Here is a 21,689-nt window from a genome sequence, read left to right on the forward strand (position 1 = left end):
AATTTACTATCAAGTTCCAGGGCCAAGGATGTGCTGTGGAATAGTATTTTCCCATTTTTAATTCTTTGGTCATGCTATTGATAGTTTGGAATGATGAGTTACTTAAATGCATGGCTGTTAAATATGGTCTACAAACCAAAGTCAGGATAACAGAAATTTTTGATGAGTTTTATTGAGGATATAAAAGTGATTTATTCACTGCCACCACTAGGTGGTGCTACCAATTAGTGAAAACAATGTGGTTGTTCTTGCTGGTCAATCAAGAAACCACTCATATAGCCTCGTGTGGAACGTGTATGAACATGTGTGTGTGTGCGTGTGTGTGTGTGTGTGTGTGCAACACTCCCACAAACACACAAATACAAGGCGATGAGTCCCCTCAGGGGACATTACTTTGAAAGTGTCTGTGTGCATGCGTTGACACTCGTTGAGGTGAAACATCCTGGAAAGCAAGTGAGATAGGAGGAATTTTCTCCTTTTCTTTTCTTTTCTTTTCTTCTCTTTTCTTTTCTTTGTTTCTTTCTTTTCTTTCTTTCTCTCTCTCTCTCTCTTTTTTTTTTTTTTTTTTTTTTTTTTTTTTTTTTTTTTTTGGTTTTTTGACACAGGGTTTCTCTGCATAGCTCTGGCTGTCCTGGAACTCACTCTGCAGACCAGGCTGGCCTCGAACTCAGAAATCCGCCTGCCTCTGCCTCCCAAGTGCTGGGATTACAGGCGTGCGCCACCACTGCCCGGCCATAGGAAGAATTTTCAAAGGCTTGCCCAGTAGTCGGTGGTCTAGGAAGGCTGCCTGTGGAGCCTTGTAGGGGGACATTCAATGACAGGACCACAGGACAGCTTTTAGGGTGGCTCTACTTCATCAGAGTCAGTCCCCCTAAGGTCATCTATCTAGCAGAGCCTGTGTCCAGTCAGGCCATTCAAAATGATCAGGGAAGCAGTCACAGGATTAAAAGTAGGAAGACAGTATTCCACAGGAGACATAAGTGGTTACTTCTGAAGCCCTGGAGACGTGCAGCCTGTCACCTCTAAGTACCCAAAACAGCTAATAAGATGGCCACTTCAAGGTCTATCTTTTATCCAAATGGGGAGAAAAATCTGTACCTCATAAAATCAATGTGTACTGCGTGCAGATGGGCATCTCTTCATCCCTGGCCCTCAAGCCTCCCTCCCCACACTGCGCATCATCTTCCTCTGTTTCTGGAAGGCCCCAGAAGCAGGTAGCGTCCCCAGCCCTGGACAGCTCTTCTCACCCCGACCAAAGGACTGGAGATTGCTTGTGGTACACACTAACCCACAAAGGTGACAGACTCAGGCAGGTTTCTTCCTGTCTTTGGCCTCAGTTTCTCCAATGTAGGGTGAGGCAGGATGATTCCCAGGGGTCCTTAGGAATGACGGCAGATCTTCAGATATGCACATTGCAGAGGGGTCCTCAGCTTGTGTGGGGGTGGGCATCTCCTTGGAGAAGTCCTGTAGAGGAAAGTTACGTTTAACCCTCTCTTCTTCGTGCCACTTCCTCTTCCTCCTCCCCTTTCCATCCTCCCTCGTCCCCTCTCTCCAGCTCCCATAGGGCTTTTTCTTCAATGTGCCTCTAGGGAAGGCAGCTGGCTCCAGTACTGTGCAGAAGGAGTTCTCTGTGCAAGCCTCATTAAAAGTTCAAGTGACTTCTCCGAAGGGCCAGGAAGCCTCTGGAGACCAGCCTTCCCTGAGAGCAGCTTGGCCAAAGGTGATGTTCAGCCCTTTGAGCTATTGCAGCTTTTCAGGAAAGATGTCAGAGAAGCAGGTGCGACTGGGATTAGAGCAGGGGAGGGTCCCTGGGGTTTACTCCTGCTGTGGGATCTTCAGAGAGGACACAGTGGGCTCGAGGAAGGGTCTTGCCCAACTTTACAGAGTGGAACTACTGCAGAGCTGTGAACCAGTCTGAGGTTTAGGGACTGACGGACCCCTGAGGGCCCCGGGCACAGACCTGGGGCTTCGAGGAGCTCAGCTGCACATAAGAGCCCAGTCAGCTTGCAAACAGAGATGCTAGGGACACCCTGAATCTCAGCCTCGTCCTTGGTGACTAGGGGACAGAGGATTCAGAACCAGGAATGAAACAGTTGAAGACTATATACATTGTGATCACTGAATAAGTCCCCAGTCGGGCAAGAACGGCCTGAGCTTTGTGGCAGGTCACATGACAGGGCAAAGAGATTGCCATCCATTGAGAATGGTGACCTGGCAGACAGGGGCTGGCCTGTGTGACCTCAAGTGGCTTCCTTTCTGCTTCCTATTGACCCAAGGCTGACACCCAGCCTCCTGGCTTCCTAGACCCAGCAGGGGAAGCATCCCTGAGTGGCCCTCCCTTATCTAGTTCCACACATCCCTGACTGACATTCACAGAACTTGGGCTGACTCACTGGGCATTCTGACCCTCAGCTGTGGAGGCTGCTGCAAGCTGCAGTCACAGAGCTAGAGAACTGTGTGCGTCCAAAGCCTACTCTTTTAATCTCCATACAGTGTTCCTAGGAGAAAAACGGAAGCCCCGAGGAGGGCCCTCCTCTGTCAGGAGGCAGGAATGGGTGGAATATTGACCTCTTAGCACTGAATTCAGGCCCTCCCTTCAAGGAAGCCAGTCCCACAGCTGCTTGGTCTCCACCCACTCCCCCTTCGTGGCCTCCCCCTCCCCACCCCAAACAGCCTTCTGGCTGTTGAGAAGCCTGTCCAAACAGGCCTCTCCCACATTCCCTGGCTGTTGTCCAGTCGGCAGGAGCGGAGACACCCTTGTTGTGTTCAGTGACTGTGAGGGCTGAGCAGAGGCTGCTGAAGGGAGGCCACTCTGTGAAGTGCGGGAGATCCTCTGGCTTCCAGATGTTAGGTCTTCTGGGGAGCACAACCCTTGTGTGCTGGATCACAGGCACGGCGCTGGCTTTTTTGATGCTGCTATGGCTGCTGGCCCTCTGTCTTTTCCACAGATCACAGGAGCATGACGTGGAGAGCAACCGAGTCCGTCGAGCCCGGCCTCGACTCTTCCATGGCCGGCCCCTGGGTCTCCCGAGAATCGTTCACCATCACCATCACCGTGGCCATGTGACTGGGATGACCAGTGTGGGCGTTCACCACCAGCACCACCATTCTCCCCATCGTCTCCACCAGCATCGCCACCACCGCCACCACCATACTCATAGAATCCACCACTAAGCATCTACCTGGCTCTGCATCCAGCAAAATGAGTGGACCCTGATGTTTCCAATGGAAAAAAATGTGTCTCTGGGGTCACTGGGGGTATTGGGACCCTGGTCCTGCTTGGGTTCATTTGCATATGAGCCCTTCTCCCTATGTGCAGTAGAGAACCACCTGGGTGGCCTTCTACACGATGCAGGGCTGGAGCTTGGAGCAGGGCTGGCTGAACGTCCCACCTTGTGACTGCAATTCCTGGTGACCCTGGAAGTAACAAGGTGTCTGGTAGAACCAGAGCCCAGGTGAAGATGGCGTGTTCTTCTGATTGGGGGGACCCTGTGATAGGATTCCGGGGGCCCGACTGTGGTGTGGGCATTCCACTGCTGCTTGGCTGTAAGAAATAAAAGCCACCAGAAAGCTTTTGTGTGTGTGTGTGTGTGTGAACTGGTTCTTGACTATAGCACACTGGGAGGGAGGAAGCTTTGAGGGCTGTGTCATGGGGCCCTGGGAACTCTGCTGGAAGAAGCTGAGTGTGTGTGTGTGTGGGTGTCTGGTTGTGGAACACGGAGAAAAAAGGGGTCCCTGCTTAAGCTCTGAGGAAAAATTCAGTGTAGACAGTCCAGAGCTTTGGAGAAGGGACAGTTGAGAGCACCTAGACTGGGTGCTAGCTCTCTGAGCACTCTACCTGAGTGCTCCTCCTTGCCTGGTCCAGGGAAGGCACCAATGCTGGGTTCAGTGTCTGGGGACTGAATAAGAGACTCTTATCCAGACTTTGAGTCTCCACCCAGCTTGTTTTCAGACGAACAGTAGCAACAGTAGCAGCTGATAAGACCAGAGGGAAGGAACAGTTAACTGCTTGGTGTGCCAGGGGGCCTCAAGAGAGTGTGCCTGGCCTGGGCCTCAGTTTTTCCTTCCTTAAAATGGAATGGATAGTAGAGACTCCTACCAGCGTCAACCGGCACGCAAAGGACCCACACACACGGTGAATAAACGGTTGGGTCCACGAAGGGGAGGAAATCTCATCCCAGCCTGAGCCTGAGAACAAGAGAGAAGCAGGGCAAGGCTCAGTGGAGGGAAACACCAGAAAGTCAGTGACTCACTGGAATAGAATGTCCTCTTCCCTTCCGTTTCCCAGGGGACTCTGTGAGGACTAGGCCAGGGGTGACCAGTGAGGACGGGAAGAGGCAAATCTACACTGACAGCTGCACTAGGATTCTGTGCTGGGAAAGTGGACCAGAGGTCTGACGACTGATCTCTCTCTCTCTCTCTCTCTGGAGTGTCCTCCACACCTGTCTCGCCTTCCTCACTGCCGGGACCAGCCTGGTCCAGCCCTCCGCCCTCCCCCCTCTCTAGCTACAGCCACCTGCCCACTTCAGCGTTGTGAACTTTACAGATACACTAAAGATGGGAGGGAGGGAAAAGGTTAGGCAGCAAAGGAACCGGGGCTGGACAAGCTTCCTGTGTTCCTGTCGAAAATGCCGGCCCGTTCTCCCCAGCACGCTCAAAGAACAGGGGAAGGAGAAGCAAGATAAAAGTTTGCAACAGTTTCTAGGGCCCATCTCCCAGCCCCACCCTGCGAGGTTGGGGATTCGGAGAGATACCCTGCGGTACCCATGTGGAGGATGAGCCCTGACTGTCAGAGCGGCTCAGCGGGGCTGTGGTAGAACAGGGCAGTGTATTGTTTGCTCTCCTGCCCAGTGAGTGGGCTGCTTGCTGAAACTGGAAAAGTTCCTGGCTGCATGACCTTGGGCACAGCTCTCTCTCTCTCTCTCTCTCTCTCTCTCTCTCTCTCTCTCTCTCTCTCTTCTTGGGGCATGGACTCCTGATCAGGCAAATGGCAGAATCAGGTGATCACTCTGACTGTATGGTCCCAGGAAGAGAGAGCTGGGGTCGAGAAAGGGAATCGATGTTCTGCCATTGGGTGCTGTGGTGCTGTCCTTACGGCTCACTAGCGGCAGATCTGGCCAGGCGTATCTGCTCTGTGACCATCGAGTCTGTCCCTGTCCCTGTCAAATGGAGGTCCTATTACTGCACAGGGCTGTGGGACCAATGTTTATGAGACAGTGCCTGGCTGAGTTCAGTACCCAGAAGTACTATTTCTTCAGGCTGATAGTACACTCCTCTCTGAACGTGGCATAGTCTCAAGCGGCACTGGTGTGAGTGGGCTCCGGCCCGGCTCCCTTCCCTGGTACTCTCAAGGGTCAGTTAATGAGCCGGCAAGTGTGTGGGGCGGGTTAAGTGCTGTAACTGGGGAGGTGGCGGCTGTGGGTCAGAGGCCCTCAATCACAATTGGAGGAAGAGATTCGGGAAGTACTCACAGCTGCTCACGCATCGCAGAGCCAAATTCCAGGCAGCACCAACAAAAAACGCTGCAGGCTTCAGAGGAAGAGTCAATGGCCACCTGGGGTGCTCACCAGACAAGGGTCTACCGCTCCAGATACAGTCAGGGATGGCATTACTGGAGTCCAGGGTAAGTCTTCACAGCACCCCACGTGAGTAGTGCCCCCCCCCATGCCAGCAAACGGGGGTGAGGCACACAGAAATGCAGAAGGGCCCTGTGACTCAGTGAAGGGGTTGGAGGAGGTCCTTCCGCATATACACCGCACTTCCCAACCCTGCGCAAATGAGGTCAAATACAACCGACTCTCACTCACTCACTCTCCTATCTCCCCTCCTGCAGGACCCTGTGTGCACTGCCCCTCCCCCCACCTGGCTGCCCCTCCCCCACCTGGCTGGCCCTCCCCCCACTTGCTCGGAGCTGGTGTGTATCTTTATCCACACCTGCCTCCCAGACTAGGTGCAGGCCCTGGGAAGGCAGCCGAGTGGTCACTTGCTGACCCTGGGTCCTTCTCAGGGAGGAGCCAGGCTCTTCCTGGGTCCTCCTAGAGGGGAGGAATTTTGTATCGTCTCTGTGCTTTTTTTTTTTAATCAGTAACTCTTGAAGTCCCAGGCGTTACTGGTGGGCCTGGCTTCCGTCTTAGCAATATCTTCTGCCCCTCCTTCCCTTACCCCCTCCATGTCCATCCAGGGAATCATTTGCTCACATCTTTCCTGATGGTGCTTCTAGCAACCGCCAGCAGCGTGGATCTCAGCTCTCGGAGGTCTGACCTGAGGTTAAAACTAGACCGAAGATCATCTGATTCCAGCAGAAGGGTTTGGTGGCCTACAGTGGCACAGTCCAAGGCCTCAGACCGGAGTCTTAGAAGGCGGAGGAGGAGAAGCAATCCCACACAGAGCCCCTGGCTGGTGGGCGCCAGCAGCCCCTGCTTCTGCTGGGACACTAAGGCTCAGAGACACCCACGGTGTTCGGTGTGCCAAGTGCCACTCAGAAATCATGGAGACAGCGGTGATTGGGGTGGTGGCCGTGCTGTTTGTCATCACCATGGCCATTACCTGCATCCTCTGCTACTTTAGCCGTGACTCCCACACCCGAGACCCAGAGAGCGGCCCCAGACGTAGCTTCACTGTGGCCACGTTTCACCAGGGGGCGTCGCTCTTCACGGGGCCAGCTCTCCAATCCCGGCCACTGCCGAGGGCCCAGAACTTCTGGACTGTCGTGTGAGGTTGGCAGTCCCTCGGCATTTACTCGGCTAGTGACTCGGGCCCATCTACCCGTTCCATAAGCAGTGTCTGGCGTCTCACTGGTCCAAGGCCTCCATCCTTATCCTTCTATGTTCCAGAAACTTCCTGCCTTCCCCCATTCTGGCTTGCTCTGCCGTCTATCCTGGGGGAGCCGAGGTGTTGGGAGCGATCAGGTGTGAGTTACCTCTAAAATGATCAATCAGTTTGGCCCTACTCACGATGGGGCTGAGGAGTCTGAGGAGATGTGGACGGATACTGTGTGGTATTCTATGGTGGAGTAGCTCTAGCCAGCTACGGTACCTCACCGGAAGTTAGCCCCCTCTCAGCAGGGTGCTGTGACGGAAGTCTATTTGCCACCCAAGGAACCAGAGCCCTCAAGTGGACATTTTGAAGACCTACGCATTTGTTAGTGTTTTTGGAGTTGCAATACTAACGTTTGTTAGTATTTTTGGAACCTGCAACCCTCAGGTTTGCTCCTGTTGCCTGAAACCAGCCCTGCAATTCTGAAAACAAAGGGCTGTTTTCTGGGAACAAGTGACTTATTTTGTAATTGAGGACGTATATCCTTTTATGGATTTTTCCAAATCTGCTCTGGAAAACCACAAAAGGAAGCAGAATAGAGAAAGAGCCACAGAAAAGCACAAGGTGTTTCATTAGCAGGAAGGCCGCCGAGGAGACTTTTAAACGTGTTTTGAACAAAACTTGCTTTATTGCTATCGTCCGACAGACGGTGTCTATTCTTAGCAGATGTGAGTGATTTGCGTCACTTAGGAATGATAGAAAGATTGTGAACGGAAAGATAATTCCAAAAAAAGTTAAAATGTTGTTACATTTCAGCGCATGGGAAGAAGTTGTTGATTTTAACACAAATAAAGGGACATTTGTTTTTATTAATAGAAAATCTGATCACGGAATAGATGCCATCTTGTTTTTAGAGACTATAATCCGAAGGATGGAAAATTAGCTTCCTGGCTTGTATGTCTGCATCTAACCTTGAACGGGAAATTCTTCCAGGACCTGCCTGTTGAGGGGACCAGACTGAGCCAGGGTCCTCTGGGATGTTAGGTTGTCCAGACATGTGACTGACACAGGGAGGATGCAGAGAGACAGGCTTGGGTCTGGAGGGATATGGGGTGGGGGTGGCTGGGAAGACGTGCAGGAAGGGAGTCGGGGTGCTGGGTGGGGTGGAGTGAATCTGGGGAGGTCGAGGCTCAGGAGGTAGAAGCTCTGGGAACATGTCCCTGTCCGTCTGGATACCGAGTCCCTGACTAGGGCTTTTACAGATAGGCCAGGAGGGAGGGCAGGGAGTCCTGGGCACTTGGTGAAGGACTCACAGCAACTCGGAAGAGTCAGTGTGGCTGAGGCCGGCTAGCGATGAGTGAGCATCTGAGGGGGAGAAAGAAGCAGCCAGACAGGCAGAGCCCGGCCGGCACCGACCCTCACTGCAGCTCCCCTGAGGGCCGGCTCCCCAGGGCGTTGTCTCCCCCTCAGGCAGAGCTCTGCCCTGAAGCAGGCTCTGAAGATCTTCCTTGAAAGGAATCTTGGCAGTGTATCTCCACAGTAACTGAGCAGAACTTTCTTCCCGGCAGCATGCAGACTGCTTGAAGGTGGGTGAGTCCCCAGACACAATGAGGCATCTGAGCACAGGGGCGTGTGCGTGTGCGTGTGCGTGTGCGTATGCGTACGTGTGCGTGCGTGTGCGTGTGTGTGTGTGTGCATGTGTGTGTGTGTGTGGTGTGTGCGTGTGTGTGTGTGTGCGTGTGTGTGTGTGTGTGTGTGTGCGTGTGTGTGTGTGTGTGTGTGCGGGTGTGTGCGCGTGTGTGTGTGTGCGTGTGTGTGCATGTGTGTGTGTGTGCGCGCGCGTGCGCGTGCGCATGTGTGTGTGTGTGCATGTGTGTGTGCACATGTGTGTGTATGAGCACGTGTGTGTATGTGTGCATGTGTGTGCCCGTGTGTATATGTGTGTGTGCATATATGTATGCACATGTGTGTGCACGTGTGTATATGTGCGTGTGCGCGTGTGCTTGAGGAGTTCTTCCAAAGTTGCTTTCGGTCACGTGTTTTTCTCACACCAGTAGAGGCCCTAAGGATGCCATGACCCGTCCATCTACTCACCACCAAGCCACGCACGCACCCACACAACCATGTCTTCCCTTACCCACAGGCTTTATTCCTTCATTCCATTGTTCAGTCACCTGGCCTCCATTTGGTGAGCATGGACAGAGCTCTGCTGTGTACCAGCTCCTGCTCAGAGAAGGTGAGAGTCAGTCAGACCCGGTCCCAGCACCTCAGGGTGCGCCTGACAGCAGACAACATGCTTTGGGTGCTGGGGTGGGGTGCGGAGAGCGAGAGAGGCAGGAGTTCAGGGAGGTTTGGGGGGAGGAGGAGGAGGAAGGCGATGAGGAGGAGGAAGGAGGAGGCCTCTGAGCTGGAATGGAAGCGGAGAATAGTCTTCCCTGAGCAGATCCAAGAAGGTGTTGGTGTAGAGAACCTGTGGGGCAGGGAGAAGAGCAGCTTGGCCTGGCCCGAAGGAGATGAGGCTGGACACCAGTCATCTCCCGAGGGAAGCGTATTCCCAGGCATTGGAGGCTAAATATAGTACTGAGTCAGCCTTGGATTTTCAGGCTGAGGAGGCCCAGGGTCAAGGGATGAATGAGTGCATGGCTACCTGCTGCTGCTGAGGTGGAGAGGTGGGTCTGAGGCAGGGCATGGGCCTCAGGCCCTCAGGACTGTGGAGGTGGGTCTGAGGCAGGGCCTGGGCCTCAGGCCCTCAGGACTGTGGAGGTGGGTCTGAGGCAGGGCATTGACCACAGGCTCTCAGGACTGTGGAGGTGGGTCTGAGGACAGGGAGATGCCGCTAGAAGAGTAGGACTTCTAACAAGAAAGGTGGTCTTCCCTGGGGCAATCTGGCAAAGGGCTGAGAGGTGCATCCAGAGCAGGGACAGGAGCTTGGGGAGAACGCAGACTAGAGACTCTGGGGAGTAGAGTCTCTACAATCAAAAGGACGCCAGGTAAGCTGGGATTTCACGCAGGTGATGAGTAATTCCTGGTTTGAATGTATTTCATGAACTAGTTGGAACATACACTGAAACGTTCACTGTCTATGTAAGATCAACTGTTATGGGGCATTTGTATTTTATCTGGCAGCCCTGTGAGTACAGGGGGAGTCTGAGAGGCTGGGTAGCTGGTTAAAGACAGCAGAGGGCTGTCAGAGGAGCGTACAGAGAAGAACTCCCTGAATTTTGTAACATAAGGGTTGACAATGACGTTGGTGAGGAGAGTGGACAGCCGCTCTGCAGGCTATGATGTGTGCATGGCTTGTGTATGTGCATGTGTGTGTGTGGTGGGTTGTATGTGTCTGGTGTGCAGTATGTATATGGTTGCTGATATGTGGTATGTGTAATGTGTACAATACCTGTGTAGTATATGTGGTGTCGTAGGTTTCATTGCTGTGATGAAATACCATGACCAGAGCAGCTTGGGGAGGACAGGGCTTGTTTAGCTCACGTTTCCACATCAGTGTTCATCATCAAAGGAAGCCAGGACAGGACCTCAAGCAGGCCAGGGACCTGGAGGCAGCAGCTGATGCAGAGGCCACGGAGGGGCGCAGCTTATTGGCTCTTTCATCATGGCCTGCTCAGCGTGCTTGCCCGCTTTCTTATGGAACCCTGGACCATCAGCCCAGAGAGGACCCCACCCACAATTGGCTGGCCCCTCCCATGTCGGTCACTAATTTAAGAAATGTTCTGCAGGCTTGCCTACAAACCACCTCTTTTTTTTTTTTCTTTTTTCTTTTGAGACAGGGTTTCTCTGTGTAGCCCTGGCTGTCCTGGAACTCACTCTGTAGACCAGGCTGGCCTCGAATTCAGAAATCTGCCTGCCTCTGCCTCCCAGAGTGCTGGGATTACAGGTGTGCGTCACCACTGCCCAGCCAACCCACTCCTTTTTATTTTTATTTTTTTTAACTTTTTATGGATTCTTTGTAAATTTCACACTGTGAGACCCAGTCCCGCTCATTCCCCTGTCTCTCCGTATCTGCCCTCTGCCCTGGCAACCTCCCCCACTAAGTAAAGCAAAAATCAAAAACAAAAAAAAAATGAAAACAAAGTAATTAAAAAAAAAAAACAATCCATCTAACAACTGAAGCTTCAGTGTGTCCCACAGTTTACCCTTTTGCCCAAACAGCTTTACTCACAAATTTCATTGCAATAGGTCACTACACTGTCAGTCCTGGATCCTCACTGGGTCCTCTCAGATCTCCTGTGGTTGCCCTGTGTCACAGAGAGCCTTCAGCTTTGGCGCTGCTGGCCTGGACCCTCATGTGCTCCAGCAGATCATAGGTGGGGTTGGTGCTGGGTTCGGCTGGGCCTGGGTGCTCGCTGAGTTGGGTGAGGGCATTTCTCCTATGTCCACACCATCACAAGGCCTCAGTGAGGGACAGGGCCTGCTCTCCTGTATTCGGGCCCTGGGGTTGGCTCTCCAGAACTCATGCTGCCAGGGCCAGCTCTACTGTGATGTCCAGGTGAGGTGGGGGCTGCTTTCCTCAGTGCTGCAGCTGGCCAGGGGCAGGGCCAGCTCTGGGCAGCCCTTGGACATCCACATGGCCCCAGGCAGTGGCCCAGACTAGGGATGTGCGAATGGCTTTTGGTGGTATCACGGCCTAAGGACGTGGATCCAGCCTGGCTCTCCGTGGCAGCCCAGGCTGGGACCTCACCGTGGCCGCATGTGGAAGTGAAGGCCTCTCACAGCAGGCTGTTCCTCACCACAGTAGAGTCTCCAGTTCCTCCTCTCTTGCTGGTGCACAGACTGCTTCTCTTTCTCTCCCACCAGAGACATGCTCATTGTCGTGATGTCTCTCACAGCCCAATCTTATGGAAGGGATTTCTCAGTTGGGTTTCCCTCCTCTCAGATGATTTTAGTTTGGCTCAAGTTGACACAAACTTGGCTAGCACCTGTGGTATGTGCATAGTGTATGGTGTGTGTACATTACACTGAGGGGTGGGGTATGCAAGGTGTGCAGGATGTGTGGATGTGGAGATATTTTGTATGTGTGGTATGAGTGTGTATATGTGTCTGCTGTGTTTGGTATGTGTGTGTGGTTTCACGGTGGGTCATGTGGTGTGTTCGTGTGCCGTGTTGTATGTCTCACAGGTGTGGTATTTGTACGGTGTATGAAGGATGTGGTGTGCCACTCTCCCTGGGGTTGCCTGTTGTGTAAGAAGAGAGACAGTCCCAGCCACAGCCTGCAGGAGCCCCCTTACTGCCAGTGGCGGTCCTCTGCCCACCATCCCCAAGAGAGGAAGCAGCAGTACAAGAAGAGAATGGCACCACAATACCAGCAAAACGGGGAGTGTTTAGCTGGTGGCAGAGAGCTTGAAGCAGCTGCTTCAGGCCAGCCTGGCACCGCAGGGCCAAGCTGCTCCGGCCCCTAGCCCTCCGCGCTCCAAATCCAGTGCATTTTCCACTTGCTCCGTAGCTACTGCTGGTTCCCGTGGTTTCCTACCATGCAGCAGGCACCCTGCTCTCACCACACACCATCTTGTCAGTGCCCACAGCAGCCCGCATAGACTGAGGGTGGGTGGGGGTGTGTGTGCAAGCTTCCGCTTTGTGAGTGCTTTGGGCCGATAGCGGTTGTGCAGGAGCCAGGTTGGGCTGCGGATAAAGCCTCTGTCGCCTCAGCTGGATCCACTCCACACCTTCAGGAGGGAAGGAAACTGGAGATCTGGCTCCTCGGGCTCACCGAAACTTACTGACATCTGCCCCTAGCTACACATCTGATTCTGAAGATGTGGACTTTGCCAGTGGCGACCTTTTGGCAGCTCAACTCCTGAGCTGAGCATCCGTTGGGGATGGCTGGGCCCTGGCAGAACAGACTATAGCCCACCAGGGCGTTGAAACTCCTGCACAGGTTAACTGCACCTTGCTTCCACAGGTCTAACCTCCCCTACCGCCCTGGGGCTCTTTCTCAGCCCCAGCCCTCAGCGGAGGACAGCAGGAGCGAGCCACCCGGGCACCCGGGAAACTCCAATTTGTTCTAGTCCTGGCCAGGCCTCTACCACAGCATAGGGTGCAGAGATGAGAATCTCAGCTTGCTTGTCTGCAGGATGAAAAATGGAAATCCTTGAGCTCTGAGCTGTAGGCGCCATGAGGTAGGCAGGGCACCCCCACTGTGCCCTCTCTCCACAGTCCCTGGCTCTGAAAACTGGCAGGGGTGTCTCTGTGGGACTCGCTACATTCTGGAATCAAGAGGCCTTGAAATAACATGTTTTCCGGAAAAGTACCTTCCTTAGAGGAAACCGCTGTTCCAAGGAATAGAAAAGGGTCATTGTGCCTTGCCAGATCCCCATTCCTGAGGTCGTGACACTTGAAAAGGCAGGCACAGTAGGAGACATGGAGGTCTACAGCCTTGCCACATTCCCACCCAGATGCCCCATGCAGCACATCTGCAGTTAGACGGGCTTTCAATGCCAGCAGGAGTAGCTGACTGGCACGTCCCAGGATGGCTATAACCAATCCATGCTAAGCAGTCTTTAAACAGCTAGGTGAATTTAGATTCCATACCCCTCCCCCCAAATAATTCATCACATACTATTAGCAAGTAAGAAGTGGCATGCTCGTACATCTGTGTGGTTACAGTGACTTTTGATAGAGCACACTCCTCTGCATCGAAGATGTGGAGATCTCTATTGTCTGGGTAAGTGAGACTGTGTGCGGCACCTTAAGCAGCCCCAGAGGCCCAGGTGGGAAAAGCTTGCTCCTCAGGGAGGCACTACTGGAAGGGTGGAACCTTTACGAGGTTCTTCGGTAGCTGGAGGTCTGTTTTTTTAAAGGACATAGTGGGACCTTAGCTTTTCTTCATCCCTTCCTTTTCCTCCTGACAGTAAGGTGAGTGGTTTTGTTCCACCATGATGTAAATCTTAGAGACACCACGGGCCTAAGAGCAACAGTATTGACAGCTCTCAGAGGACTGAACTCTTCAAACCTGTGAGCCTTCGCCTTGAGACTGGGTCTCATTCTGTAGCCCAGGCTGGGCCTTTAACTCCTGATTCTTTGCTTCAGCCTCTCGAGTCCTGGGAGATCTGGCACCACACCCAGCTCCAAGAAGGTATGGTTGGGAAGGCTGCAGAGAGGCTAAGGAATGTTCTGGAGCCCACTGGCCTATGGGAGATGCTGAACTCTGCTTGTCTAGCCCCATGCCTTCTGAGACAGGGCATTAACCTAATTCCAGGTCCCCAGTTGTGTATGTAAGGCAAACAAACCTGCCAAGGCAGCTTCCTGTGTACCCTGGTTGTGGAGGAAGTATCAGAGCCCACAGCTAGGACAGTCCTTGCGGCCACTTCTATCTTCCACACACACTTTCCAGATGCTCCTTGTGGTGGTTAGAATATGCTTGGCCCAGGGAGTGACATTATTGAGGGGTGTGGTCTTGTTGGAGGAAGTGTATCCCGATGGTGGACTTTGAGACCCTCTTCTTAGCTGCCTGGAAGACAGCAGTGTTCTCCTGTTTGCCTTCAGAACAAGATGTAGAACTCTCAGCTTCTCCTGCACCATGCCTGCCTAGATGCTGCCATGCTTCCTGCTTTGATGATAATGGAATGAACCTCTTAACTGGTAATCCAGCCCCAATTAAAAGAGTTGCCTTGGTCATGGTGTCTGTTCACAGCAATGGAAACCCTAACTAAGACGCACATAGACCCTGCCTATGAAGTGGGGGCTGTGGTGTTTCAGAGGTCCTCTGTCCTTCTGAGATCCAGGCACATGGACGTCCTAGCCATAGATAAACATTGGCTGCTTCCTATTCAGTGCCAGTCAGCTTACCTCACCTGTCAGTCAAAGAGCTGGCCAGCCCTCCTTCCCTTCCACCCCCAGGGCCAAAGAACGTTCCTCATATATATCCCTGAACCCAGAAGCTGCTGAGGCCTCTGTCCTCACCTCCCGACTCCTGGCATCTGTATTTGGTAAGTAATGCTTTCCCAAGACGTCCGTGGCTTTAACTCCTTAGAACTCATGTGTATGGTCTATTCAAAAGAAGGATTCAGATCACTGATGACCGATGCTAATCGTTTGACCTTGCAATAACATGATTATCTTGGATGATGTGGGGGCCTCCATTACCATACAAAAATAGTCTTTCATATGGAAGGGAGAGGTGGAAGGGTTGGGTCCCAGCAATGAGACATGAGGAGAATGCCATGGATGCCAGCTCATGTGAGGTGGTCTCTAGAAGCTGAAGGAAAAGGTAAGTGGTCCCACTGTCCCTGGGGAGTCCAGCCAGGAATGCTGCCTGCTCGCACCTTTTTTTGTTGTTGTTGAAGTTTTTGTTTATTCTTAAATCTTAAAAGTTGTCTTTTCTTAGTGCTTAGTAATTTCCAGGAACTATTTAAGCAATCATAGATAAAATAGGGAATTCCCTTTACAATTGTTTTACTTTCATCTGGTATAGACTCAAGTGGTAGGAACTCCATGGTGGTTTGAATAGGAATGACCCCTATAATGCTTGGTCCACAGGGAGTGGCACTACTAGGAGGTGTGGCCTTGCTGGAGGAAGTGTGTCACTGTTGGGGGAGGCTTTAAGGGTTCCCATGCCTATGCCACACCCAGTGGGGAACCCAGTCTCCTGCCATCAAGATGTAGAACTCTCAGCTCTGTCTCCTGCACCAGGCCTGCCTGGATGCTGCCCTTTTCCCACCATGATGATAATGGACGAAACCTCTGAAACTGTAAGCCAGCCTCAGTTAAATGTTTTCTTTTATAAAAGCTGCCACGGCCATGGTGTCTCTTCCCAGCAATAAAACTCCAACTAAGACAAACTCTAACAAAAATATTTGTTACTTTGTATGGCTTCAAATATAGACCTTTATTCTTATGAAAGATGTTTTAATAAAAATCAATGTCCATTTTAAAACTAATTTTATATTTATTTGTTTAGTCAGTTGGGATGCAGTCTCGAGATGTGGCTCAGGCTGGCCTTGATATCCCTGCAATCCTGTCTCAGCCTCCCAGTGCTGAGATTATATGCATGTATCATCTGAGCAAAGTACTACCTAATGACCCACCTTGGGTACACACCATGATATATTCACGCATGTCTCTATTGGTAAATACTCAGCTGTACTCAATCAGCCACACAATCAGACACGTCCTTGAACCAGCTCCTGTAGTTGGTCCTGTTCTTGGCAGCCAAGAGACAGTCGATGTGGGGTTTTCATGGGCATAGGTCTGGGAGCTAAGGGGGCTGTGAGCTTGGGGATGTGTGGTGAGGACATGGAGAGAGGAATTGCATTTACACCGAGCAGGACAGGAGCTGTAATGGCAGGGTGGCAGGCCCTGGGCACCGAGCATCCCGATCTTTTCTTATGGAATAAGATAAGACTGGGTTCCACACTGGGCATGGCATAGGCATGGGAACCCTTAAACTCAGGGTGCATGAGTGAAAACATATAAAGGCAAGATGCTGTTGGAGTATTATTTTAATTGTGAAATATTGTGAAGATCCACGTGTCCATCAGTAGGGAAATATATGAGCAAATTATGGCACATCCACAAAGTGAGATAATGAAGGCTTGTTCTGGCTTGGCCACTGGCTGCAATAAATAGATAGAAATACAGCGAGTTACAGAATGGCTTCAGGAAAGGAGCAGCAGCCAGGCGTGGGAGCACGTGATTGTCAGGTGTGAGAGCGCATGCCTGCCAACCCAGCTCTTGAGGCAGACGATTAGGATTTCAGGCTCCTCCACTGCATCAGTGAGTTTGAGGCCAAGCTCAAAAACAAATCAAGAGGCCAAGAAACTGAAGCAAAAGAGATTTAAAAATCAAAATGAAAAACCCTCGTTTATATGAAATAAAAAACCCCAAACCTCCTAATTTAGGAAATAGAGTGGCGGCTGAGCGGTTGTATGTATGTATGTATGTATGCATGCATGTATGTATGTATTTAATTGTCCTAGCACTCTCTGTGTAGACCAGGCTAGCCTTGAACTTACAGAAATTAGCCAGCTTCTGTCTTCCAAGTGCTGGAATAAAAAGCTTGTGTCATCATGTCTGGCAGAGTTTTTGTTTGTTTGTTTGTTTGTTTGTTTGTTTGTTTTTGTTTTAAACATGGTACCACAGTTATGAAAAGCAACCTTGACTATTATCATTGCAGATAAACGTTGCTGTTTCCACAAAGGGACTCTCGGCCTAGGGGAGACTTGGAGCTACACACCCATCAAGGACACTCAGGACACAGATGGACAAAGTCCTTTTCTGCCTTCGCTCATCTAGGATATGAGTTGAAGTAAAGAATGGAGTCACCCACATCCTCCCCACATTTCAAGTGAGTGCTCAAGTTCTGAGAGGGAATTGGGCCTTTTCTGCTACATCTTATGGCACTTCCAGACTAAATGGTGACTCTGGGCCCTGTGGTCGTGACCTTTGACCTTTCTCATAGGTCCTATTCCCCTGCTGACACTCTGTATCTCCCACAATGATAGTCTTTTTATTTACAGCCCAGTGCTGGCTTGGCTCGTTACAGAACAGCTACAATGTAACGAAAGAATAAGACACATCTGCATCTCAAAGTCTCTGTACTCAGGAGAGGTAGACACAGGCAGAGGTCTGGTCCCTGGGCAGCAACCGGGCAGGGTGAGCTGGCTCCAGACTCAGAATAACCATTCTGGCTATTCTTACAAAGTGCTTTAGTTAGCTTTCCTCAGCTGGGACAAAATCCACAAGACCAGCGACTTAAAGTAGGAAGTGATTCTTTTGGTTCATGGTCACTTGATCCTGTTGCTTTGGTCCTAAGATGGCAGGGAAAGCAGTTTTCTCTATGGAAGTCAGAGAACAAAAATGAGGAAAGGGGCTGATGTCCTAATATACTCTACAAAGACATTGCCCCAGTGACTGAACTTTCCTCCACAGAAGCCCCACCTCCCAAGGGGTTCATTGCCTTCCTGTGGCACCATGAGCCTGAAGAGCGCATGTTAGATCCAGTCTTCTGCACAAAGGATGCTTCTGATGTGGTTGGCCTCTTCCCGGAAGGACTGCAGAACATCTGAGGGGAACAGGGACGCTGGCGTCTTGCAAGAGACAGCTTTCCAGGGCTTCCACCGTGCAAAGCCCCCTTGCAGTTCTTTTTGCCTCCCCAATCCCCTGCAAGCCTAGATCCAACATTTGTGTTAACGGTTTGTAGAGTAGGAAGCTGACCCAGACTCCCAAGCCCTGCCTGCCCCACCCAAGATATTTGCACCAATTTGCAAATTGGTTTGAAATTGAAGTCAGAATTACAGCTTCTTATTTTCTATTTTCTGTCTCTTTCAGATGGGCTCTCATTTCTGTCCCTCTTCTTAAGAAAGGCCCCAAGGGGGGAAAATACAGGTCTCAAAGCTAAACAGAACCAAAGAAAAGCAAAATTCCTCTCTACAGTATTTCTGAGGCAGTGGCTTTTTGTTTTGGAAAAGAATCTGCTACTTTAAAAAGTTTCAAAGCCTGTGGCTCCAGAGAATGTTTTCAGACTGTGAACTGTGCCTGGCTGGGCATGGGGATGCGTGCCCACAGTCCCTGTGTGCCCACAGTCCCAAACCCTGGGAAGGGGGAAGGGGAAGATGGAGATCAGAGTTATGTGAGACCTTCTCTCAAAACACAAAACAGGCTGACTGTGCTGGCCTGTATGTACACCTTTAATCCCAGCACTCAGAAGACAGAGGCAGGAAGATCTCTGTGGGTTCCAGGCTAGCAATGGCTACATAGTGAAACTGTCTCAAAAATAACACAACAACAACAACAGCAAAGGAAAAAAAGCAAAAATGTCCAAAGATAGCCTGGGATACGTTAGCCCCTTTCTCTAAAACAGGGCAGGGGATTTTCATAAAATAAATGCCAGATTTAAAGGCTTACTTAAAAATGGAGAAAGATCTCATAAACAATATTTAAAAGAAAACATTTTGAAAATAAAAGTAAGCCTTAAAACACAGTGCTCCAGTGGCTGGGGTCTGGTGGTCTTGGACTGTGTGCTGTGATACTGAGGTAGAAAGCCCAGTTTTCTCTGAGGTTGACTAAAGTATTAAGAGTTTTCCTGGAACTTTACATTGGCCATCAAAATCCTATCGGGGCAGGCTGCTTCATAGAGGTATCACTGCTGTTGTTATTCTTGGTTTGTCTGTCTGTTTTTAATCTAGGGGCTCACCCTGGAGCTGGTGCTGGCCTGGAATTCACTCTGTAGCCCAGGCTGGCCTGGAATTCATGATCCTCCTGACTTGACTTCTTGAGTGCTAAGATTATATGCCAGCAACATCATGCCTGGCTTTTGTTTCCTTTAAAAAGAATTGGTGTGTGTGTGTGTTTGTGTGTGTGTGATATTAATTCATGTGTGGATATGTGCTGATGTGTGCGTGTGTGCCACAGAACACGTGTAGAGTCTGAAGAACAACATTTAGGAGTTGCCTCTCTCTTCCACTATGGGCACCGGGCTCCAGATTCAGGCTGCCAGGGTCGATAGCAGATGTCTTGATTTGTAGAGCCAGATCACTGCCTTTGCTTTCTTTTAAAAACATTTTTGTCCACTCATTCTTGTCTCAATTTTGCTTCTGAAATCAGTGTCGCTCCTATGCATTCCAATTTTAGAGTAATTTCTGACTCGTGGTGAAGTATGCTAAAAGTAGGCCCAGCCTCTCTCTGTGCTGTAACTTTACAAAGTAGCCTCACAGTGACTGTTCAGACTCTTGGGAATGAATGACATTAGTCATTATTGGAAAGCTCACACATGATGTGTCTGTGAAAACTCAGATCCTCCGACAAGCGTAACAGAGCCACGTGCTGAAATGACTGATTTAAGGGCTGTTTTTTTGCTTCCAAAAGTTTACTCATCTTTCTGATAGCTTTCAAAGGACTTGTGTGTGTGTGTGTGTTATGCGTATAAACTTACTAAGTAACTTTATTTTTAGGAATGAAACAGAAGCCACCAGGCCACAAGGACAGGCTTATAAGCCTGTTCTTTCCATATCTGCTCTCTGTAACCCCATCTACAAAACCCATCTCCTCTGCTCAGCCCTGCAACGTTTACTCCAGGAACATTTACTCCAGTTTGTAGAATAACTATTTCTGGATAAGGTCAATTAGAAACTCGCCTGTATGGCTCGGCCTGTAATCCTGACTGCTCAGGAGACAGAGGCACGAGGTTTGCAGGAGTTACAGAGTGACTCCTATTTATTTTTTCCCCACAAATAAAAAGCAAAGATGATTGGGGCTACAGCCTTAATGCTAGAGCACGTGTGTGAAGGTCCCAGGTTCAGTTGCAGCTATTTAAAAAAGAAGAAAAAAAAAAGTCTGTCATGACACTGTCTTTTGCTAGTTCTTATTTTTCAAGGGCCACTGGCAGGGTATTGGAGTGTATTTGAGAGCTCTGTAAGGACCTATGACCAATAAAAGACCTTAGCAAGATCCAGATGCAGAAATGTGGGAGGGGTTGCATGCCTGCAGAGGATGTTTTGCCGGCATGTATGCCTGTGTACCGTGTGTGTCTGCCTGATGTCCTCAGAGGTCAGAGGAGGGATGTGGAATCTGCTGGAGCTAGGTTTACACACAGTTGTGAGCTGCCATGCAGGTGCTGGAGATTGAATGTGGATCTTTGGGAGCTCAGTCAGTGCTCTTAACCACAAAGACACAAGTCTGTCTCTCCAGTTCTCTACATAGAGTCTTTTGACAAATGTTTCTTTCACTTTTCGGCAAGCTGACCTTGGAGGCACAGATGCACTTTATTCTGTTGTGTAGTAGGTGGTATCTTTGTTGCTTTATATATTGGAAGAATCATGCAAATTGTCATCAAAAAACTAATCGTGGCTGTGGATTTTGGAAATCTGGTAACCACTGACAAGGGATAAATAACATGGCCAGCTCTGAATCAACCTTCTAAGGATCTGTAGTTTATTCAAGTGGCCACTAGAGGACACTATTGTGTACAGTTTAGAAAGCTACACAATTGTGCTGTTTAGAGAAACCAGGACAAATGTTTCCCTCTAAACTTTTTTTTTTGACATTTATTTTATTTTTATTTTCATTTTTTTAACCACCGAGACATCTCTGTGATCCCTATGTCTTTTACAAATTGCGATAAGTCATGTGCTACACAACAATTAGTCATTTTAGCGGCATCTCCCTGTAGCAGGGATTGAACACAGGGCTTTGCAGTTGCTGGGTCACCTACCTGAGTTGCATCCTATCTCACATTTCCATCCATTTGAACAGAGAGCTCAGTGGTACCAGGTACATTTCCAATGCTGTGTAACCTTCACCACTGAATCCATAACTCTGCCTATCCTACTGAACTGAAACTCTGTAACTGATTACGGTGTAATTCTCCCAGTAGCTTCCGGCAACCATGCTCCTTTCTGTTTCTGCATTTAATTACTTAGGTTTCTCTCCTATAGGCAGGGTCACTCTCTCTCCTGTGACTTGCTTATATCAACCAAGGCTGATCTATGATATAGCAAATGCCAAAACTTTCTCTTTTAATGGTAATGCTCTAGGGTGCTATAAAACAACTTTTGTTTGTTTGTTTTCAAGAGAGGGTTTCTCTGTGTAGCCCTGGCTGTCCTGGAACTAGCTCTGTAGACCAGGGTGGCCTTGAACTCACAGAGATCTGCCTGCCCCTGCCTCCACCATTGGCCATAAAATAACTTCTAATATTTAAATTTATTTTATTCTTCTGCTTTTTTGAGATAGGGTCTCACTAAATTTCCTAAGCTGGTCTGGAATTCAGTACGCAATCTAGGCTGACTGTAGACTTGGCATCTTTCTTAGGGCTGAGATAGTAAGTCTTGTCCTTGAAACTTTAAAGGAACTAAAAACGTTAAAAAGCATTAAAACCCTACAGAAAATCGTATGATATGCTCACACAAACCTGTTGTTTGACCACTTGCTGCACAGTTATCTGATGTATTCTCCCCCACACTCCACTCATAGTTACAAAGCTAATTCCA

At 50.1% G+C, this 21,689-nt stretch overlaps 2 protein-coding genes and 2 long non-coding RNA genes across 7 annotated transcripts; 3 read left to right on the forward strand and 1 right to left on the reverse strand.

The window, feature by feature from the left end:
* Positions 1-585: 585 nt before the first annotated feature.
* Positions 586-5,536, reverse strand: LOC127680728 (uncharacterized). Its single transcript, XR_007977008.1, has 3 exons — positions 5,472-5,536; positions 4,100-4,188; positions 586-1,464 (listed from the first exon to the last, which is right to left on the reverse strand). It is a non-coding gene; the product is annotated as an uncharacterized LOC127680728 (long non-coding RNA).
* Hrct1 (histidine rich carboxyl terminus 1) lies at positions 2,692-3,575 on the forward strand. The gene has a single exon (XM_052176369.1). It carries the CDS (start codon positions 2,845-2,847, stop codon positions 3,172-3,174), a length of 330 nt encoding a protein of 109 aa, XP_052032329.1. The 5' UTR covers positions 2,692-2,844; the 3' UTR covers positions 3,175-3,575.
* On the forward strand, positions 4,182-7,641 carry Spaar (small regulatory polypeptide of amino acid response). Of its 3 annotated transcripts, XR_007977007.1 has the most exons (3): positions 4,182-4,392; positions 5,491-5,623; positions 6,182-6,485. XR_007977007.1 is itself a non-coding variant. In XM_052176371.1 (2 exons), the coding sequence occupies exon 2, from the start codon at positions 6,488-6,490 to the stop codon at positions 6,713-6,715; it is 228 nt and encodes a 75-aa protein (XP_052032331.1). In that variant the 5' UTR covers positions 5,528-5,623; positions 6,182-6,487; the 3' UTR covers positions 6,716-7,641. The 3 variants fall into 3 exon arrangements, 2 of the variants coding, with proteins under 2 accessions (XP_052032331.1, XP_052032332.1); XM_052176371.1 differs by lacking the exon at positions 4,182-4,392 and having other exon boundaries at positions 5,528-5,623; positions 6,182-7,641; XM_052176372.1 differs by lacking the exon at positions 4,182-4,392 and having other exon boundaries at positions 5,530-5,623; positions 6,221-7,641.
* Positions 7,642-13,741: 6,100 nt separating this feature from the next.
* LOC127679878 (uncharacterized) lies at positions 13,742-18,123 on the forward strand. Of its 2 annotated transcripts, XR_007976920.1 has the most exons (4): positions 13,742-14,346; positions 14,605-14,693; positions 16,880-17,050; positions 17,635-18,123. It is a non-coding gene; the product is annotated as an uncharacterized LOC127679878 (long non-coding RNA). The 2 variants fall into 2 exon arrangements; XR_007976919.1 differs by having other exon boundaries at positions 13,742-14,693.
* Positions 18,124-21,689: the final 3,566 nt, after the last annotated feature.

This window comes from Apodemus sylvaticus, chromosome 3 (genome assembly GCF_947179515.1).
Source record: "Apodemus sylvaticus chromosome 3, mApoSyl1.1, whole genome shotgun sequence".
Classification (NCBI taxonomy): domain Eukaryota; kingdom Metazoa; phylum Chordata; class Mammalia; order Rodentia; family Muridae; genus Apodemus; species Apodemus sylvaticus.

Excerpts from the sequence above, each read along its gene's own strand:
- Hrct1 (XM_052176369.1), top strand. The coding sequence starts at position 2,845 with ATGTTAGGTCTTCTGGGGAGCACAACCCTTGTGTGCTGGATCACAGGC.
- Spaar (XM_052176371.1), top strand. The coding sequence starts at position 6,488 with ATGGAGACAGCGGTGATTGGGGTGGTGGCCGTGCTGTTTGTCATCACC.